We start from the raw sequence: 19,850 nt of genomic DNA on the forward strand, positions 1-19,850 counted from the left end.
CTCTACCTGCTTTTTGCTGCACGGCAAGAATGTTATTACGGAAAATCAAGCTTGGTATGTCCCAAGCTTGATTTTGCACTGGAAGGTTAACTTTCAGATATTCTTATTACTATCAGCTTACAGAAAGTAAGTTTAAATATAGAAACAACTTGAACACAAAATTATTGCTTCATTTCTTCACTTGAAGTCTTTCAACTGTGGTTTAGTTTTATTTTGCTGTTGAAACTGGGTCTTCAGTCAAGAAGTGGGAGTGATTTCTCCACATGTGTGAGTACTTAAAATAAATCTAGATTGCATTTCATCATTGTTTTTGGGGGGTAGGCCAAGGGTAGGAATGAGAAGATGAAGACATGATGACAGACATTTCTTTTTTGCCTTACAAATTGCTGGAACTTGCATGGAGCTGGCAAGAAATGCCAGTTTTACATCTGCGCTCCTATATGACCCATCCCCAGTATAACCAAAGAAGACCATCCATCCGTGCCACACTTCTCACCACAGTTGTGGGCTGACTGCTGAGTACTGCAAAATGGAGTTCCTCCCCCAGCTTTTAGTCACACTCACTTTCTAAGAAAATTATTATATAATACACAAATGAACCATTTTCAGCCACTAGAAACTACAATCATTTTGAACAGAAAACAACTCCACACTTTTCCTCATGAGTACTTTATCTTCTAAAAACAAAACACTACATGCACATTTTGAAACAACTTTTTTATTAACTCTCAGATTTTATGGGAAATAATGTATTAAGGTAAAATGTTTTTTTTAAAATAACCGCTGCTACTATGTTAGTTCTGAATTAAAACAACTTCCCTTTAACTAAAAACAAGAAAATTAAATACACCACTGAGTATGAAACAATGAAAATGTAAATTTCCTAAATTCCTAAGTTTCTGGTCAGTGTAAGTTGTATTTGGAAAAAAAAAAAAAAAAAAACACCTCTATTCTCAACACGTATGGCTGGTACAAATGCATGAATAAATTCATTACAGTTTCAAAACTCCATTTAGTATTGGTATGTCAAACAATATCTGTATGCTGTACGTACCTTATTAACACAAAAAGAGATACTTGTTACTGATGGATAAAGTACAACTTTGAAGAATCATGACTCATGACTGTATGATGATCCTGAGGTATGCACAAAACCAGGATGATTTTAATTTTGACAAATGAAGACAAACTGTGCTACCTTTCTCTCCTAAATGGTGAGAGATACATGAATCTACTGTTTACTTCTATCTTCCTAGGCAAATGATCATGGAAAAACTGTTCAATTTCAAAAAAACTGTTCAAATTCAACAATTGCAAATGTTCCACTAAGAAGCAAAAGCCAGCAAAATGCCACCAAAACAATATGACACATTTGGAACAATAAAAAAATGATTTTTCAAAAAAAAATCTGCAATTCCTTGAAATAGCCACACCCTTATAGAAACCTATTGGTTGACCTGCCCATTTCATGCTTCCAGATTCAGATACATGGAAAAAATTCTGGTTCACAAAGTCATGTGAAAAGGATCCAAATAAACTAGTTTACAATGGAATATTGTACTTTCTACCTTTCTTTTTAATGTCACAGTATTTGGGCACCATACCATAGCCTCTCATATTTTTCAAAGCCCTCAGAATTGCTTTCTTCATAGTGATTCTCACAACATTGAAAATTTTTGGCTCTACACTTCAATGTCAAAAGGAATTAACTCAAACCAAAATAATACGAATGCTGTTGTCCTCACACTTTTATATGAAATTTTAACAAGGTATGTAATTGAATTTATAGCACATCAAAAGCACAAAATTTGTATTGCATAACAATACCAGATTTTTTCCAGCTTGGTAAAAAAAAAAAAAAAAAAAGAGGCATTTCCGTGGAGTATTAACCATAAAAATCTTGACACTCCTCACAGGAAATTGATTTTCTACAAAAACTTTGGGAAGGATTCAACTTGGGATTCCTGTGCAAGATATTTACATTCCACTTAAGTCCAAATCTACAACACGGCCTAAAGATGAGAGCACAGCACATAAAAAAAATAGACACATTGAACAAGTTGGAGTCAAATGAAATTTCAAGAATAAAAGTCTCAGAGGAATAAAACATTATAAAAAAAGTTAAACTCTGTTTTTTGTGTGTTTTAAGTCTTGTTATTAAGCATTTTACAATAAAATTCTTTTCAGGTTAGCTGCTGGTCTTCTGTAAATTTTGACAGGAGTATAAAATGGCCATCATCCAACTTAGCTTGCCCCCATGGCTCATTTTTCATGGAATGAATAAGAAACATCTCCTACTCAACAGGACATTTACTGTGAATTCATTTCACCAGAAAAGGTCTAGTTATTACAGGGCAGCGGCAATATTTCCAACAAAACTGAAAACTGGCCTCCAATAAATATGCCTCTTTTTCTGGTCCTTGGCCAAGGTTGGTTTCAGGGGCAAAGAGTGTTTGTGACCACAGGACAAAGTCATGGCACTAGGAATGATGTTTTTAAAAACTAGAATAGAAAAAGAAATAAAATAAAATGATACTGGCAAACACACTAGGCAATCACAGAATCATAGAATCATTAAGGTTGGAGACCTTCAAGACCATCTGGTCCAACCATCACCCTACCACCAATGTCACCCACTAAACCATGTCCTCAAGCACCATACAATCTACTGTCTCAATGCATCTGTAAGAACTGCAACTTCAAGCCTGTCTGCATGCAACTAAGCTGTTCTTAAGGACATCAACATCTTCATGAACCATTCACGGAACTACCCCCTTGAGCAAGAAGGAAATTCCTTCTGAGGAATAAGGAAGATAGGGTCAGCACCGGTGCCTTCAGAGCACACATGGAGCTCGCTCCAGGCTGGGCAAGCTGGTTGAGCACAGGATATATGACAGTTTTTAAAGAGACCAACAACAGGGATTTTATGGTGTCTTTGACTAACACATTGCTTTGATTTTTCGTAATATTTAAAGACTTGTTAATCTTAAGCAAAAGCAGGTATATTGAGTAGTATTTGTCAAAACCCCATGAACATATAGAACATTAATGATAATATATTGTTTCAGAAATTATCTTGCATTCCCAACAGTCCTTCAAACAAACCATGTCACAAATGTTTTGTGTGGTTTAAAACCTCAAACACATTTACGAAGTCAAAATGTAGATGGTCAGACAAAATTTGGTTCATTATTAGATTTTGTTAAACGTTCCTTCCCAAGATTTAATATTGGCAGAAATGCTTCTGCAATGAGATGGTGTTTTGTTATTTTTAAATTCCATTGGAAATAGTTATACTTTTTTTCTGCAACGAAGCATTTCCCTGCAACACTTATACCTAAACATTTCTGTAATGGAATTTGGAAACTAAGGCAAACTTTCCTTATATGTTAGGGAAAAACAGACAGCAGAGACGTAGTAGGAAGTTAAAGAAAATCTATTACTCATTTTTTGTACACATAATTACAAAAAAAAAAAAAAAAAAAAAAACATACATTAAAAAAAGTAAATGCTTTCAAAAGGTGACTTGATGCTCTTAAGGGAAAATGAAAGAGATATAGAGATAAATAATGAGATATACCCATGACAAGAGAAATATTATGCATTAAGACATGAGCTCAGTGCCAAGGAAATTCAGGCAGCCAGCCTGTCCTACAAAACAAGCAGTGCCATGAAGCCAGCTCTTGCACCACAAGAAGTGAAACTTCCTGAAGGGAAACCACTGGAGAAGTTGCTGATAAACGATTTAGGGGTGCTGAAAAAGGGCTGAAGAAATCAGTGTTTCCCTTGGGGAAAAAATAAAAATAAAAATAAAAATAAAAACAGGAAAGAGCGTAAGGTGTTGAATCTAGGTATTTAATTCAGAAGTAGCTTTTAATTGTGACATGCTGAGATGGCATGTTATACACGTGAAAGGTTCACCTGCTTGTTGTGTCTCACACAATCCCCCTGTTCATCTGAACCCCAGCCACGGGGTGAGACATCACTGGGGGTGTCACGGAACCCCCAAGTCCCCATACAACAAGGAAAGCAATGGGAGCACTCTCTCCAATGCCCAGGCAGATTCCACGAGGCTGGAAACACCAGGAGAAAATATAGGCAAAAAAGGAGCAGGAATAGTGCCACCATGTAATATTCAGCTTCCAAAAAGAGAGTTAGAGGGAATTTATAAAACTGAAAGCAAACAACTCCCAAAGCAACACCAAGATCAAATTCAGGCTGCCCACCTGCACACGTAGGACACCTTACGGAGAGCTGCATGACTGAGGGGTGTATGCGAACAGAACACAACCCCTGAAAAGCCTTTAGGGGACTGCATCAAACCTCTCAATAGCAGTGGTATATTTAACGGTGGTAAAAATGAGAATCCAGCTCCAATGCATCACTGTTGAAGCCTTGCATTTTTCTTAATGCCAAAAAACTAAGGAAACCAAGGCAGCGGCAGGATCCAGCTCCAATTTCAAGGAAATCTTCTCACAGTGATACATTTTTGCAAGGCGTACAATTAAAAAAAGCCCTAAGCAAAGCCGACAAAAAGAGCAAGAACGCATCCCTTCCGTTTCTCTTCCCTCTCTGTATTTATTTCCTGGCAGATGCAGAGAAGCGCTGAGGCAGCAGCTCTCTTGGCTCTTCTAGGTCGCCAGCTGGAGCGGAGGGGAACAAAGAGCAGCGCAGGTGGAGCAGCGTGGGGAGGGATGAGGGGGCAGAGGGAGGCACCAAAATAGCATCCCCGAGCAGACACAGAGAGACTCACCATCCCCTTTTGCCCCTCTTTACTCACCAGCACAGCGGCTTTTATATCACTATTCTGCAACCCTTCGCTTAGCTCATGCCCAAACTACTATTCATATCTATGTCGGGTCCGAGGAAGAGCCCCCCATGAGCAGCAAGAGCAATGAATCCCAATTTCCTCTGGATCCCTGCCTTGAAGTGACATTCCTAAACAAATTCTTTAATGTGACTTGAGTCCACCCTGGGAGCTTTCCCTCAGCAGGAAAATTAATAGGGCTTTCTTCTACCAAATGACTTGTCTTTCACATAACTTAGGAACTTCACCTCTTCAAAGTCTCTTAATTTTCTGTGAGGTTTTGTAGACAGTGAACAGGTTCAGAAGTTATTACTGGGCTGAATTAACAGTATTATTGCACAAGCCTCATTTTATTTCAAAACCTGGCCAAAATAGCCCGACCCCATGACATGGGAAATTGGCAAATTTTAGATTACATTAAGAAAGGTGAAGTGGAATAAGCAGCAATAAAGGAAACTGTAAGTTATTTCTGTGATTGTTTTTGAGCTGAAACCATGCAGTTATGTAGGAAATGGCAAAACCTTTCAGGAAGACGTGCCCATGGGTAATGACATAATGGTAACAGAAAGACAATTAGGTGGTAGGTCATTCTCAGCAGCAGATGAAACCCACGTTGCATAAAGAGCTGGGTGGCATGTTAAGCAAGCTCCTTGTGAAGAACCAGAGGAAAGATGCTTTCCCCATAGCGTACCTTACACGTTCAGAAACTCAAATGCATCGTCAGCCATTTAAGCAGTTAAAAAACAGATGTGAAATGCTGACAGTCTACCTTGGTATCTAATGAGACTGACGGGTGTACACACAAGGACATAAAGAACTTTCATATTCCGCTCACAACCTTGGTAATAAATGAACTTCTGTTGCCATGAAGAAAAGGTCCAGAATACTTCCAGTATGACGCTTGTAACAATCCTCACCAGCGGACCACAAGGAAAGGCTAAGTCAACAGAGTGAAATATATCATAACAAGGTATAAACTGCATGGACAGGCACGTGTCTAACAGAACAGAAACATCAGCAGCAAGCCAAAATAAATGATTTATATTTAATATTTCATGGGAAGAAAAAGTCATTTTAGATTAAAATCCGTTACGCTTTAATGCGGGGAAGATCTACCTTTCCTTGGAACTACACAGCTCTGGTATGCTCGTTCGTTACAAAACTATTGTCTTGCCCATTTTATAGCAACAGTGACCTGTTTTTGAAATGCCTTAGCATACTTCTACAAAAGAAAACTCCTGTACAGTGTTGCTTGGAAGAAGTGTTGTCTTGCAACAGCCAACAGGAAAGAAGGCAAAATTATTCAAATATTTATCATTGGCTCAAATTACTTAATTTCTTTGGACAAACTTAGTGCTTCTCTGAACTCTGTAGTCACATTCTGATCGTGTCACACAACTAGAAAGTGCTGCGGAAACTGTAGAAACACTGTTTTAGCCAATTTGACCACAGGACAGTCCTACAACTATTAAAGGCACCATATTTTACCAGAATTCCTATATCCTGGATAAGAAACCCTATACAGGTCAATCTGGATCATGGAAAACTAGATAGCACTTCTAATCCATTACTTTAAAAGTATTTCATCTCTACAGCCCTTGCCACATTGTTCTTCATTAAAATATGTCAAACACTCTCCTATTTTGAAACTTAATTTACACTTGAGTGACTAGAAGGTTTCTAGAAGGACCCAAGTATTGCCGTGCTTGTCTCAGTGTAAGTGCAAATGATAGTTACAACCAAATTTAAACACTGCCAAATACTTCAAACGATATAGTGCATTTAAAAAAGAAGGAGCTTAACACACTTATTCTCCACTTTTGCTCTTTTTGATGTTTCTCCTACTAAGAGATAGTCACTTTAAGACCTGTTCTTCAGTATCTGAGTGCCCTCTTTTGCTGTATGGCTTAAATTCAGTGATCATACTGACACAAAGTACCTTGCTAGACTGAACTCAAGAGTCTTTCCTCTCACACACATTCCCTGCAATCAAATATGTATACAGTAAATAATGCAGTCTTAAAAAAAAACAGTTAATGAGTATTTTCTAAAGAGAAACAATCCTTTGGAGAATAATGTCCTCAAGGAGGGTCCAGATTTAGATTAGTTCAAATAAAAGGTATAAATCCTATGATACAGCTGAGAACAGAGAGAGAGAAGAAAAATAAGCGACACATAACTCAATGTAAATAACATTAAGAATTATTTTCCTGCTGACATCAGTATTGCCTGGTGGTGCTCCTTCTTGTCCTGAGACAATATTTGCCCTGACCAGTTGCACTGTGCAGTGCCAGGTGTACTGTGCAGTGCCAGGTTCTGTGACATCCAGACTCCCATTCAGGTTCCTTCCTCTCAAAACATTCAAAACACTTTTGGAAAGGCATGACTTCATAGATGTATTATTTTACAAGTACAACATTATCTCCAGAATACGAACGTAGTGCTGTTCTTTTAAAAAGTCCCCACTTAAGCATGGGTAGCAGCAGGTTTACAAGTGGGGAAAAAAAAAAAAAAAAAAAAAAAAAATCGAAGCATGCTCTTTGTTAAAGTGGCTTAACACATGGGCTGTGGAAAACAGAAAGCTGAGGGTCTCTTCGTTTCTAACTCTGGTGCCATCGCATGAGATTGCATTAACATAAACAGGATAAGATTTCAGATGTGTGATTTTTTTTTTTTTTTGCCTTTTATTTTTTATTTTTAAACTACTGATAGGCTTTTTAAGGCACTTCTCAAGGACTCCGAAGGAAGCTTCAGACATCAGCATAATTTTAAACCTTATGTTACCCTCTTTTTAAAGGTTACCAGGTTCCAGTCTGTTTCATGTTCTATCTGCGGCCGACATTTATATTTATAACCTGCTCATCACCATGGTATCTACAGCATCTAATGAAAACCAGAAACAAGCAGCTTCCTGGTCTCTGCCTTTCATTATTCAACAACAGAGAGCCGCAGCTAACAATGAAATTGGGATTTATTTATTTTTGCCTTCTGATCTCCTCCCAAACCAGATATTCCTCAGCGTGCACCTGGCTGATTCTTTCAAGCCTCCCTCCTCTCCAGCCTCTTTCACAGCCACAGCTTTGGATGAGATTCACTGCTTTCCTACCTCCCAGCACTCTTCTACTTGGACGCTTACATTCTTGTAATAGGAAACTAGCTTCAGTCTACCTGTTCTTTATGCTGCCTACCAAAAACGTAAGAGATCAAACTATCAGCAGCACAAAAATCTGTTGGTAGGCATCAGCATTGCAGTTACCACACCGGAAAGGTACCAGGCCAGTAACTGAGCAGCCACGCCACTGTGTGTAAAATACTATCACTCTGGAAATGACTTGCATTCAGTTTTTGTTTCTTCCTCTGTTTAAGGATGGAATTAGTGTATTTTGGGTCCAAAGAAGAATTTTCAAGACGCCTTTTTACCATTAATGCTGAATTCAGAGTTTACAGAAGAGATTTGATAGCAAGGAACGTTACTGTCTACATGGGATACATTCCCACAGCTAGAAAGGAGAACATTTCTAGCAGCCACAATTATCTAGGTCTTCCAAAACTTCAGCAATGATAGAGAAAACTCATTCTTCATAAATTTTAGCTTTTTACTTCTCAGAATGAGAATCAGTTACGGACAACTCTGCACTGAAGATCTGATATTTGGTGCCTCCTAGTCCTCTCTTTATAATTAAAACAATATCGGCAAAACAATAAAAGAGATGGGACATTCTGAAAGCAGTGACAAAAAGTGCTTCAAGTTGCTAAAAATCACAACAGCTAGTATTCAAGAAGTGATGACAAATGGATAAATACTCTCCGGATAGATGGCAACCACCAGTTCTAGTCATCTTGATCTTAACTAATTGAAAATACTGCAAAATCTTGAGTTTCATCCTGAAAGAACATTCAAATTCCAATGAGCTTTTCAAGTTTCTGCTTGAAATATTTTTTTCCAGGATGCATTAATATAAAAGTACCACAGAATCTTGTGGAAGCTGTAGTTTTGATGGTTCACACCCTCGCTCTCACGGTTCCTCAGCAGATCACATCCAGGAGCTGCCTGGCCACCACTACAGCTCCACCTAACAGCAGAACTAGTCTAACCAAGAGGAAGGACCAAGAGATGATGTGCATAAATGACATCCTTCCCAAAACTTACCCATTCAAGATGCCACAGTGCTTTAACACCTAAGCAGTTCAAAACAATGCGCTTTGATTTAGCTCAGTAAATTATAGGTTTTTAAACACTTCAAAATCACCTTCTTTTGTGAACATTTCTCACATTTAACTTTGCTTCAGAAGACCGGAAGAAATTCTGGCATTTTTCATGAAAATTTAATTGTGGGTTTTATTCTGCTTCGCAGATATAATGAGACTCTACTAATATAGAGGAGAACAGAGACTCTGTGATACATTTTTGCTACAAAGAGAAACTGTTATCTCCCGTTATGATCTCCCATTATAATATTTTTTTTTTTTTTTTCCTAGAGTAAGCCTTTTTCCTTCTGAATTTGCTGTGATGTGATTTTCTAGACTGGCAGCCCCAAAAAATCTTGATGCTCCCTGCACCAATCCCATTTTACCACATTTGGCACATTACCTGAGTTCATTTCCTTAGTGCTTAAAGCAGGTACTTTTTAAAGCAACGCAGCAAATATCTAAACACTACTCTCTTCAGTTGTGCATTTATCTTAATCAATACTGCAAAAATTAAAATCTTCTTTCATTGAAATGTATGGATCATTTTTATATGACTGAAAAGTTGTCAAAAGACTTAACTGAAGGCATACCATTTTAGCTGATAACTTCATTGCATATAGTGCGTGCAGAGGACCATTCCTGCCCTTTCTTGATCTTTATTTACCTATAGTTTGAATCAACACATCACTTAAAAAAGCGGTTTAAATTTCTCTCTTCCACATCACTAAGCTAAAACCTAAAATTATCATCATTTCAAACAACATGCTTGCATTTCATGTGTTGAAATGCATCATTCAGTCAGCAAGAACCTACTTGTTTGTGTCTAAACCAAGTGTTCATCCTAAATTCTGCTAAAGAACACAGGACTCCATAGCAGCAACATTGCACAGAGTCCAAGATTACATCATCTCCACTGCTCATGCACAGTATGAGAGCATTTAATAGCATATTTAACATCATGGCTTGTATTTGCATTTCTATCCGTAGATAGTAAAGGAAAGGCAGCCTACATCTATTAAAACAGAAAGATGTTCTTATAAGGGCAGCGGTTATGCCAAGAGGAGGGAAAGCAAAATAAATGTATACATAAATCACACTATCGAGTTGTTTTTGCCTCCCTCCCCATTTACTTTTATTTTTGGCCTTTGAAACTTCTAAGTACTTCACCTTTTACTGCTCCACTGCCGTTACTGTTGGTAACAAAATAATTCTGACTCTATTTTTTAGCCCAGAGTTCTCATCTTGTTTTGCAGAAGACTAGACACATTGTTATATTCTGAAAGAGCATCATATTGGCTTTTCATAGGCCATCATTGTGTAAATTATGCCGTAAGTAAAGAACGCATGAAATGTGAAACGTTACCTATGCCAAAGCTGATCTAATGTTCCCCGGTATGGAAAGAGAGACTTTCAGAAGAGGGAAAAATAGTAATAATAACGTGAAAGGCTGATGCCAAAACCACTTGAAACTTATAACAATAATAATAATACAGCAACACTACAGACATTTGCTATTGAAGGTAGAACTCAGCTTCATGATTCATACGGTAATGAGCGAGCAGACACTACAGGCCATGTACAGACAGCTTAAATTCAGGCTCAGCCACGTGTTTCCCATTAGCAGATTCTAAATGTTCAGTGCCATTACCCAATGGGAATTTTAAGTTCTGGATCCAGCATTTCAAGTACGACCCTGCTCAAAGGACTAGTTCTTTGCCATCTCCTGTTGCAGAAGAGGACCAGCTGAGTTGCACATGAAGATTACAGGACTATGCAGATACAAACAGGAGATACTGGAAGAACCATTTGCAGTTTTTTTGGATGGGGAAGACTGCTCAGGGCATTGGAAGGAAAAAATAAAGGAGAGGAAGAACACACCAGCTAAAAACACGCTTTGGAAGCCAGGCTGTTCGAAGCTTCTCAAGACCCTTTCTTAAAAGGCAATCCCTAGCCACCTTGCTCCATGCAGGGCACTCTTGCAGCTGTGCACAGTAATTTATATTCATTAGGAAGACCACTGAATGACTCATCTAGGGACAAGAGACCATTTAACAAGCAGCGTGTAACTGCTGGGTAGTATAAGCAGGCTTCGATCCAGCTGGCGAGACCTCACACCCAACTGCAGGCCTCGCCACCGCCAAGTCAACCTCAGGCCTTCCGCTCATGAACAGACTGGACACACTCAGAAGGTTGTTAACACCTTCCACTGACCTACTCTAACTCCCTGCCCCTCAGTTAACGCACATCATGCTGTTTATAGAGTGGTTTAGGCTAGCACAGCGCTGCATGCAGTTCAAGGTGCGATGCAGGGCCAGCTTGCTCAGACATGGCTGTCACCCCCACAGCACCTGCCAGCCCTCGCCCAGGCAAGGGGACACCAGGGCATGATTATTTTTTTTTTTTTTTAATGTATGATAACATGTTTAAGTAGTATATTTAATCGCATTTAAGCGGCTACGTAGCTTACTATGCATCTTAATTTTTATTTTGCAAGCAATTTGATTTTTTATGTTCTTTGATAAGAGATACACCTACCTGCAGAGGTAAATACACCTGTGATTTATGCAAAGATAAATCTAGATGTAAATTGGAATTCATTTAAAAAAAAGCAGACTATTTTCATCTGCTAGAAAAACTATACATTTCTTATGTTTATAAACACTTGTAAATTTACAAAAACATGTTTTCTGTTTTAAATATTTTCCTAAATAAATTAAGTGCAATTTGCAGTTAGTGCTTTAGCTGATTTTTTCTGGTCACTGCGTCCTACAAATCACAGCACTAATGGATCTCATCCTCCCACATGCTTCCACCTCATTATCGTATCTGAACTGCATGAAAACAACCAAATTCTTCCCAATAGAGTTTTCATCTTGTATGAGGTGGTAACTAAACAATGCTGCTGAAATACACTGGAAAAAAAAAGAAAGTCTTCCCTCTGTTCAGGAAGAGGAGGTTGTTATTGTCCAACAGTTGGTTTTTCACTCCAGCAACCTTTTGTAGTTAATTATCCACTAGCTCATCCACTCAGCTTCTGCAGACAAACAACTGAACTAGCATGTATTGCTTATTAATTTTTTGTTTTACTACACTGTCAGTATGTTTAGATGTTAATACATCAAATAAACTTGCTTTACAAATATCATATCAAACGTATTTCTCAACTCATCATATTTTAAATTTAAATAAGTTATTTATCCCTTTTTTTGTCACAGAAATGCTTGTTCTGTCTTTCACAAATGTCTTTGCTAAGATTTTCAGATCAGCTAAATTCATGCTTTGAGTTTACACCAACCCTGATTTATGGGGGTGTCTGCACTATATTCCCCCAGCCGAAGCAGGTGAGCTCTCTGTATAACATCTCCATTGCAGCACAGGTTGTGAACATCAGTCAGTCCACATGGAAACATCAGAATACTGACAGCATGTTGCTGCAGAGATATGCACAAAAGTAAGAGGTTATATTCAACTGTTTAGTTGAACCCACTGCACTTACACAAGCAACATAACAAAAGCACTCATTTAAAAAAAAAAAAAAAAAAAAAAAACCTTCATCATCATTGTTTTATTCTGCAGCACTCTCTCATGTAGAATGAAAGTTATTCATTTTTCATCCCAATGGACCTTATTCCTCCATCCCTCTTGTGCAGTTATTTTAAATCATTGGGTAGCAAAGCATTATTGTATTGGAAAATAAAATAATGAATCCATACTTAGTTGTAATGAAGGTCAATTAATGAAGGCTACGGGTCTTGACCACACTATTTCTGATCATCAGCGGGAAGTCTATGTCAAGCAGGTTCAGAAGTCTCTGGTTTTACAGCAGGACTTGAAACACACTTGAGAAGGACCGGCTTCTACATTTTATTTACTGTACATCTCAACACGGATGCACTCACTCTAAACTCAGTAGTAAGCAGTGACTACTAAGTGACAGTTTAAACTGTCAAACAACAGTTTAAAGATGTACCAGGAAATCTGAATGTTATTAACGGGATATATTGTTAAGACTGCTTCAGGTGAAGTTTTGCCCTTTATCTTGGTACAATTTAGATTTTTTTTTTTAAATACTACTATATTTTTTACATCTGGATTTTGGATGTTCTTACATAAATACAGGTCTGCTTGTGACTCTAGAAAGGCAATGGCAGTTTGGGGGATTGTGGCCAGAAGTACTGATATTGAAATGTCAGTTTTCTTTTCTTGCTCTATCACTTACATAAAATTGTACCTCCCTTTTGTTTCTTCCTGACTCAAAGATGTCAGCTGGATGTAATTTCTCCATGTGCCCTCCTAGCTAACATGACTTCTTCGATGTGCTTGCTGTTCATCGTTCAGCTGACTCGTATTTCCAGAACTGAGAACAGCTTAATGCCAAATTCTGTACAGGGGCACAACAGAGTGAATTTTATCTTTTGTGAAGTAACAATAACTCCAGACTTTCCTCACTCAAAAAGCTCATATTTTAACTGCCATCAGTTCTTATTCTTTTCTGCCTAGAGAAACCGTTTTAAGCTAACGCCGCCCCAGCTATCATGCAGGTAGTAATTCACGCTTATGAAAAATAAATGATAGAAAAGCCAACCCTTTACTGGCACTTTTCCAATGAAATAGAAGCTCAGCAACTTTTTTTTTTTTTTTTAATCTATTCACACTTCTGCTTTTGAACACAACAGGAGGGTTAAACAATTCAGTGTAACTATAGAGACAAGTCACCAAAATAACTCATGGACCATGCAGAGGAAAAGCAAGACTGCTGGTCTGAATTCCCTATTCACATAGAACTGGAAGGAGAGGTCCAGCTAAAAAAATGCAGTGTCTGTGTAGCTCCAGAGTCACACAATTAGTACTTGTCATCCTCGGAGCTCGAAATAACTCAGTTTGTTCGTTTGTAGAGGAAAAAATGCATTTTCTTAATAAAATTGGATCTTTGTGCTGATATTGCAAGTCCGCAAGTAAGATTAAGGTTTGTAAAACCAGGAATTAAAGATACCATCACACAACCGAGTGAGAATTAATTAGATACATGAGAAACTAATCAAAAAGATAAGGAGTTCAGTGTAAAACTTGAGCCCCATCCTCCTGTTCCCTTTCTTAGTCAAAATCTTCAGAGATCCACAGTAATACTGGGAAACAGCAAAATTACCACAAGGCACCTCTGCTTTGCAGACCAGTGGGTAATAACTGTATAAAGCACTCTTTTATCCGAAATCCATGCACACATCAGTCCGTTGGTACTTGGCATACCTAACAAATGCACTTTGGGATCACGGAGTCTGCAAGCAGAGGCTGTCCTCCACCATGGCTAGCTTTAAACTTGGATCATGCCTGATTGCCCCAGATGAGATGATGCAAAATAGCCACTGCTGCCACTTGTGGCACAGGGGTAAGTACGGAGAGACTCATCCCTTATCCCCAGAGAGAGTTTTCCCTTGCAGGCATGTGAATCTTGCTGTCACCTCCTCGTGGCCATCAGTGGTGCCTCCTGCCTGAGATGCAATCATTCAAACATTTATTTTTCACGCATGTTTTTTCTTCACACAAACTCGGTTCTTTTTCCTTTTATTATCAGTCAAAACACAGGGAACATCCCTTTCAACTGGACCAACACTCAATTTATATGTGGCTGATGCCATTCAGTTTCCTCTATTTCTGAGCCTATGTAACAGCATGGCACATGACTAGGCTGTTCCTTCCTCCCCTGACATAAATATTAAAAATAAACAATCCTAGCATGGATCTTTCAGGCAAGAGACTGTAGACATTTCACAGAGTTATTTTAAAAGACCCTGGTGAAAGATTCGCCCCAGGCTCTGCGCAAGTCTAAATAAAACCTTTGTGGCGCTGCACACCCAAAGACTTGCAGTACAGGGGGAGGTATGGATGTGGTTCTGGGCAGCCTGCTCTGGGTGTCCCTGCCTGAGCAAGGGGTTGGACCCAGTGACCTCCAGAGGTCCCTGCCAGCCTCTGCCATGCTGCGAGTCTGTACGATTACACGGCCCACAAAAATCACGCTGCCCTGTCCCTACTGTGCCCTTCCCAGTCCTGTCAAGCGTCTTACATTTTTAATTCCAATTATAACTCCAACCATTTTTCCAGAACTGAAATAACTCCTGCTGAGTTCTCTCCATGGTCCCCTCTCTAAAGCAAGTTAAATTGCTACAGTCTCTGCTGTACTCTATGGCCCAGCAGAATAGCTGATTTTAACGAGTCTGTCTCTAATGAATCTGTGTTCAAGCACTTCATTCTTAGCAAGACTCAGAGCTCTCGGGTGCACACCATCTGCTCCTTCTGACCTGGCCACTCTTGTTTTTTTTCCTATTTAAACCAGCATTTCCTCTTCTGGCATGTGCTCTCATGTTACCTGCTCTCTGCTACCTAGCCTATTTCATCTAAATTACCTCCCGGATCGAGCCAATGAACCTTCAACCGAACAAAACCATGCCTCTGCTGTTTGGGAGCACATGTCCTTGTTTTCCCCACAGGAATTGCCATATTCAACAGCAGGGCTCCCGCCTCGCTGCACCCACAGGACCTTTGTCGGGACTGCAAGCCCTGACACTGCATTCAAGGAAGGTGGAGATTTCCCATAGCTCCTGTCAGCATCCTCCCGACCAACAAGAAACCTCCATCAAACACTCTGTAACGAAAGGCTCCCTCTTTCTCACAGGTTTATCCCACTTACTACACAAGTACAAAACCTTGAAGGCAACGGCACAGGTTCAGCACTTTGCTGTGCGACCAAATGCCAGTTCTGGAAGCACAGCGGTTAGAAAAAAACATTTGTGCCTACCTTGAGGACAAAAATGCTTAAGTCACACCAAGCTTACAAAATGCCCCGTGGCCACCTCCTGCTGTAGCCCATGTAAGGGCTGGGGAATGGTGCTCAGTACCTTCTGTACTGCATGGGCTCAGCTCACTTGAAATCCAGAGCCATTTTCCAACCCATTTTCCAAATCCAGAGCCATTTTCCATATTTCTGACACGACAAAACCCAGCACAACCATTTCTTAATGGCTCTGTAGAGATGCCAGCTTACGAAGCACTACTTGTGACAGATGGGGATTTTGAAAGGATATGTTTTGTTTTGAGAAAACTGTCATGGTCAACAGTCATTTCAAAGAAAACATGTTATCTTAACTCAAATGAGTTGCTTTTGCCTAAAATGGGCGTTCCCAGCACTAGCAGAAAAGAGCTACCATGAACCTTGTTTCCATGCCTTGTTTCCACAATTGTTAGAATGGTACTTTAAAAAAAAAAAAAAAACTACGAAATTTCATTTTTGGAGGATAACAAAAGACCAAGTATCAGCAGATATCTCAAAAAACAAACAAACAAACAAACAAACAACAACAACAACAAAAAAAACAATATTGTGTTTCTGCCCATATCAGAAGATGCACACTTCCAATTTTTTTTCATTATGGCCATTCATTTTTTTCTTCAGTTCCAGTAAACGTTAGTAAGAATACCTGACTGCAGTGGGCTTGGTAGATAGCAGCTCCAGCCACAGACCACAGCTTCACCGTGATTAGTGCCATATAAACAAGAGGGGCAGGGCAGGAAGGAAGAAGAGAAACAACCCCAGATCCCAAAGGCCTTATTATCCTGAAGATTCCTGAAGCCAATTACAGACTTGTTTCCCAGTAACATTCTCCTCACATCATAAACATACCTGGAAATAATCTGAAATATTAAAAAAAGAAAAAAGGAATACTGAAACATTTCCAGGCTTAAGTCACATGTTATAATCCAAACAGCCTCCAAAGAAACCCCCAGAACAGACTGTGACAATATGACAACCAAATTCACTTAAATGATAGGATAAGGATCTACACAGTAAAACTAAGAGTGTTTTTTTTTTTTCTGTAATTCTTTGGAAAATGAAATGGCTAATACCAACGCCACACAAATTTACTAACAGGGCTTTAATAGACTTCTTCAGGATGCTGTTATTTGAAATTAGATGCCCTCTTCTTCCTCTTTGCAAGGACCTGCTCTTGGTGCTGGATCTATGCGATACCTTTGCCTTCCCCAACGACCTCCCCTGTGGGTCGAAGGCCACGGCGTGACTGCACACAAAGTGCTGCGGTTTGCCTGTCTGGTAAACAGTGCAAGTAAGAGGGGAAAAGCATCCTTGAAATACCACCTTTCTCATTTAGAATCACCCAGGTAATGTGGATTTATACAATATAAAGTTGTTGAGAGACAACCTGACAGTCAGGAAAGAGTGGAGGGGGAGTCCTGTTCCCTCAGGCCAACTATAACTACACTTCAGCCCCACTTTGACATGATTTTTTCTTCTTGAAAATTTCCATCAGTGGGTCAAATCACCCACCTGCAGGCAGGGAAAAGCAGAAGCCCACCTCTTCTGAGTGGCAGGGAGCAGCACAGCCCTGGCTGCTCCTCGCAGCTGGGGTGGGTTTCACGGGAACCCCATCATCTCCATGGGGAATTGCTGCCGGAGCTCCGCTGCTTGCACTGGGCGAGAGCCTCCTGCTTCCCACCTGAACACATTCAGGTACAGGCACACCGATGCGACCCTGTCGCTTGGTGTCCAGCTGCACTGAAACACCCCTCGAAAATCAAGGTGAGGGCAAGACTTCCACGCGCTGCGTGCCATCCGCAGCCCCGCCGACACAGCTGTCCTTTTGATACCGGGCAGCTCTTTGGAGGCAGCTCATGGCATTACCGAGCTGCCCTGCCTGGGAGGCTGCATGCAGGTGTGGGGGGCTGCGAACAGCCTTGCGTGTACCCCAGGGAGCCAAGCTGGGGGTGAAGGGCGCAGCGGCCACCCCTAACGCACACGCACCTGGGCAAGGGGAGGGAGAAAGGCGAGGGGTGGATATTTGCAGCAGCAACAGCTTGGCTGAAGATAAAATAAAATAAATAAAATAAAATAAAATAATAAAACAATAGAATAAAATGAAACGAAATGAAATAAAACGAAAAGAAATGAAGCAAAACGACCCGGAGCCGCAGCCCCGAGCCGCCGTGCCCTCCTCCCGCAGCGCCGGGCTCCGTGCCGCCGCCTGGCCCCGGGGGCCGCCCCGTGCCCCGCTCGCCCCCCGGCCGCCCGGAGCCCCCCGACCCGACCCGACCCACCTGGTGCAGCGTGTCCGGGGGCAGCTGCGAGGCCCGGAACAGCTCGCCCACGCTGCTGCCCCCGGCGGCCGCCTCGGGGGGCGGGCAGCAGCGCGAGAAGAGCTCGGAGTAGCGCTGCTGCTCGCTCTCGCTCAGCGGCAGCCCGGCGGCGGGGCCCCCCGGCGGCCCCGGCTCCATGTCGGGGCGGCGCGGTGCGGGCAGAGCCGCTCGGCGGGGCGGCGGGGCCCGAGCCGCCGGGGGAGGCGGGGCGGCGGGCGGGCGGGCGGGCGGGAGGCGGCGCTGCGGCGGGGAAGGTGCGGCCCTCGCCTCACCGCCGGGGGAGCTCCCGCGGCCGGGCGGTGAAGCCCGAGGTTGCCGCAGGGCTACGGAGACGGTGTCGTTGCCCCCAGCAGCCGGGCGGAGGGACGGCGGCGGCGCCGCTGGGAGTACCGCCCGCTGCCCGAAGTAAGGCTGTGTGGGCGACCCGGCACCGGGCAGCGCCGTGGTGCGCTCAGACTAAGACTCGGTGGGCCACTGCGGAGAGACTAAGAGAAAATAAACGCCACTGTGTTCTCTATCTACCTTTCTTCACTTTAACTTCGAGGGCGAAGAGCCCTCCCAGAGACGAGGTTCCCCTTTACTACTCACAGAATCACATGCTGGCTGAGGTTGGGAGGGACCTCCAGAGATCACCTAGTCCTACCCCCTGCTCAAGCAGGGTCACCCAGAGCATGTTACACGGGATGGCACCCAGGCAGGTGTTGGATATCTCCAGAGAAGGAGACTCCACAACCCCTGTGGGCAGCCTGTTCCAGTGCTCTGTCACCCTCACTGTAAAGTTCTTCCTCATACGGTGATGAAACCTCCTGTGGTTCAATGTATACCCATGGCCCCTTGTCCTATTGCTGTCCACCACTGAGAAGAGTTTGGCCCCATCCTCTGTACGTTGTCCCCTCAGGTATTTGTAGAGGTTGATCAGATCCCCTCTCAATCTCCTCTAGGCTAAACAGCCCCAGCTCACTTAGTCTTTCCCCATGGGACAGATGCTCCAATCCCGTAATCATCTTCTTGGCTCTGCACTGGACCAGCTCCTCCTCTGCAGCACTACAAATAGTCCTGTGTTGGCCAAGCACCTCCCTGAAAGCCCGGCAGGTCACAAAATCCCAGCAGAGAGGCTGCCTGTGGGGTTATGTTGCTTGCCAGGCTCGCCTCTCCTCCTGTCATTTCAGCAGGCAAAGTAATTCAAGCCATAAGGTAACCAACTTGTGGCTTTCACTGAAGGTTGCCTTCATGAGTGCCAGCGACCCGCCGAAGGGCGAGCATTTCTCTTCGTGGAGGCTCTGGTGCTGACAAGAGGCCTGCCCCCGAGAAACCAGATGGCCCCACTCGCGCTCTTGTACCATTGGCAACACGTGGCTAATGTCGTTAGATGTGCTCCTGAAATACACAATGTGTAGGAAATAAACATGTTTTAGTTTTTATGTGCTTGTTTACTATTCCTTCTGGAACAGATATAATTAAAATAATTTCATATAATGTTTTGACTGGAAAATATTAGGTTAAGGTTACTTCAGTTAAAGTTGTCATCAGTTAATTTGTCTGTAAAGCCAAAAAAAATCCCACTTGCTAGCACATCACCAGTGTCTTCATAAACAAGAACTATTGTTTCATTTCAAAATTACGTTATCCCCTCCACACAACGTAACCGTGCCTCCTTCTCCCTTGCACAGAACAGGGGAACCTTTAATTCCTCTAATCCACAGCGAAT

General features: G+C 41.6%; 1 protein-coding gene across 1 annotated transcript in view; it reads right to left on the bottom strand.

Moving 5' to 3' along the window:
* Positions 1 to 18,280, bottom strand: part of REPS2 (RALBP1 associated Eps domain containing 2) — a 98,654-nt gene extending 80,374 nt beyond the window's left edge. The window contains exon 1 of the mRNA XM_035334034.1: positions 18,104 to 18,280. Coding sequence (XP_035189925.1) covers positions 18,104 to 18,280 — 177 coding nt within the window. The remainder of the gene's footprint in view (positions 1 to 18,103) is intronic.
* Between the last annotated feature and the right edge of the window lie 1,570 nt (positions 18,281 to 19,850).

Source organism: Oxyura jamaicensis, chromosome 1 (genome assembly GCF_011077185.1).
Source record: "Oxyura jamaicensis isolate SHBP4307 breed ruddy duck chromosome 1, BPBGC_Ojam_1.0, whole genome shotgun sequence".
NCBI lineage: Eukaryota > Metazoa > Chordata > Aves > Anseriformes > Anatidae > Oxyura > Oxyura jamaicensis.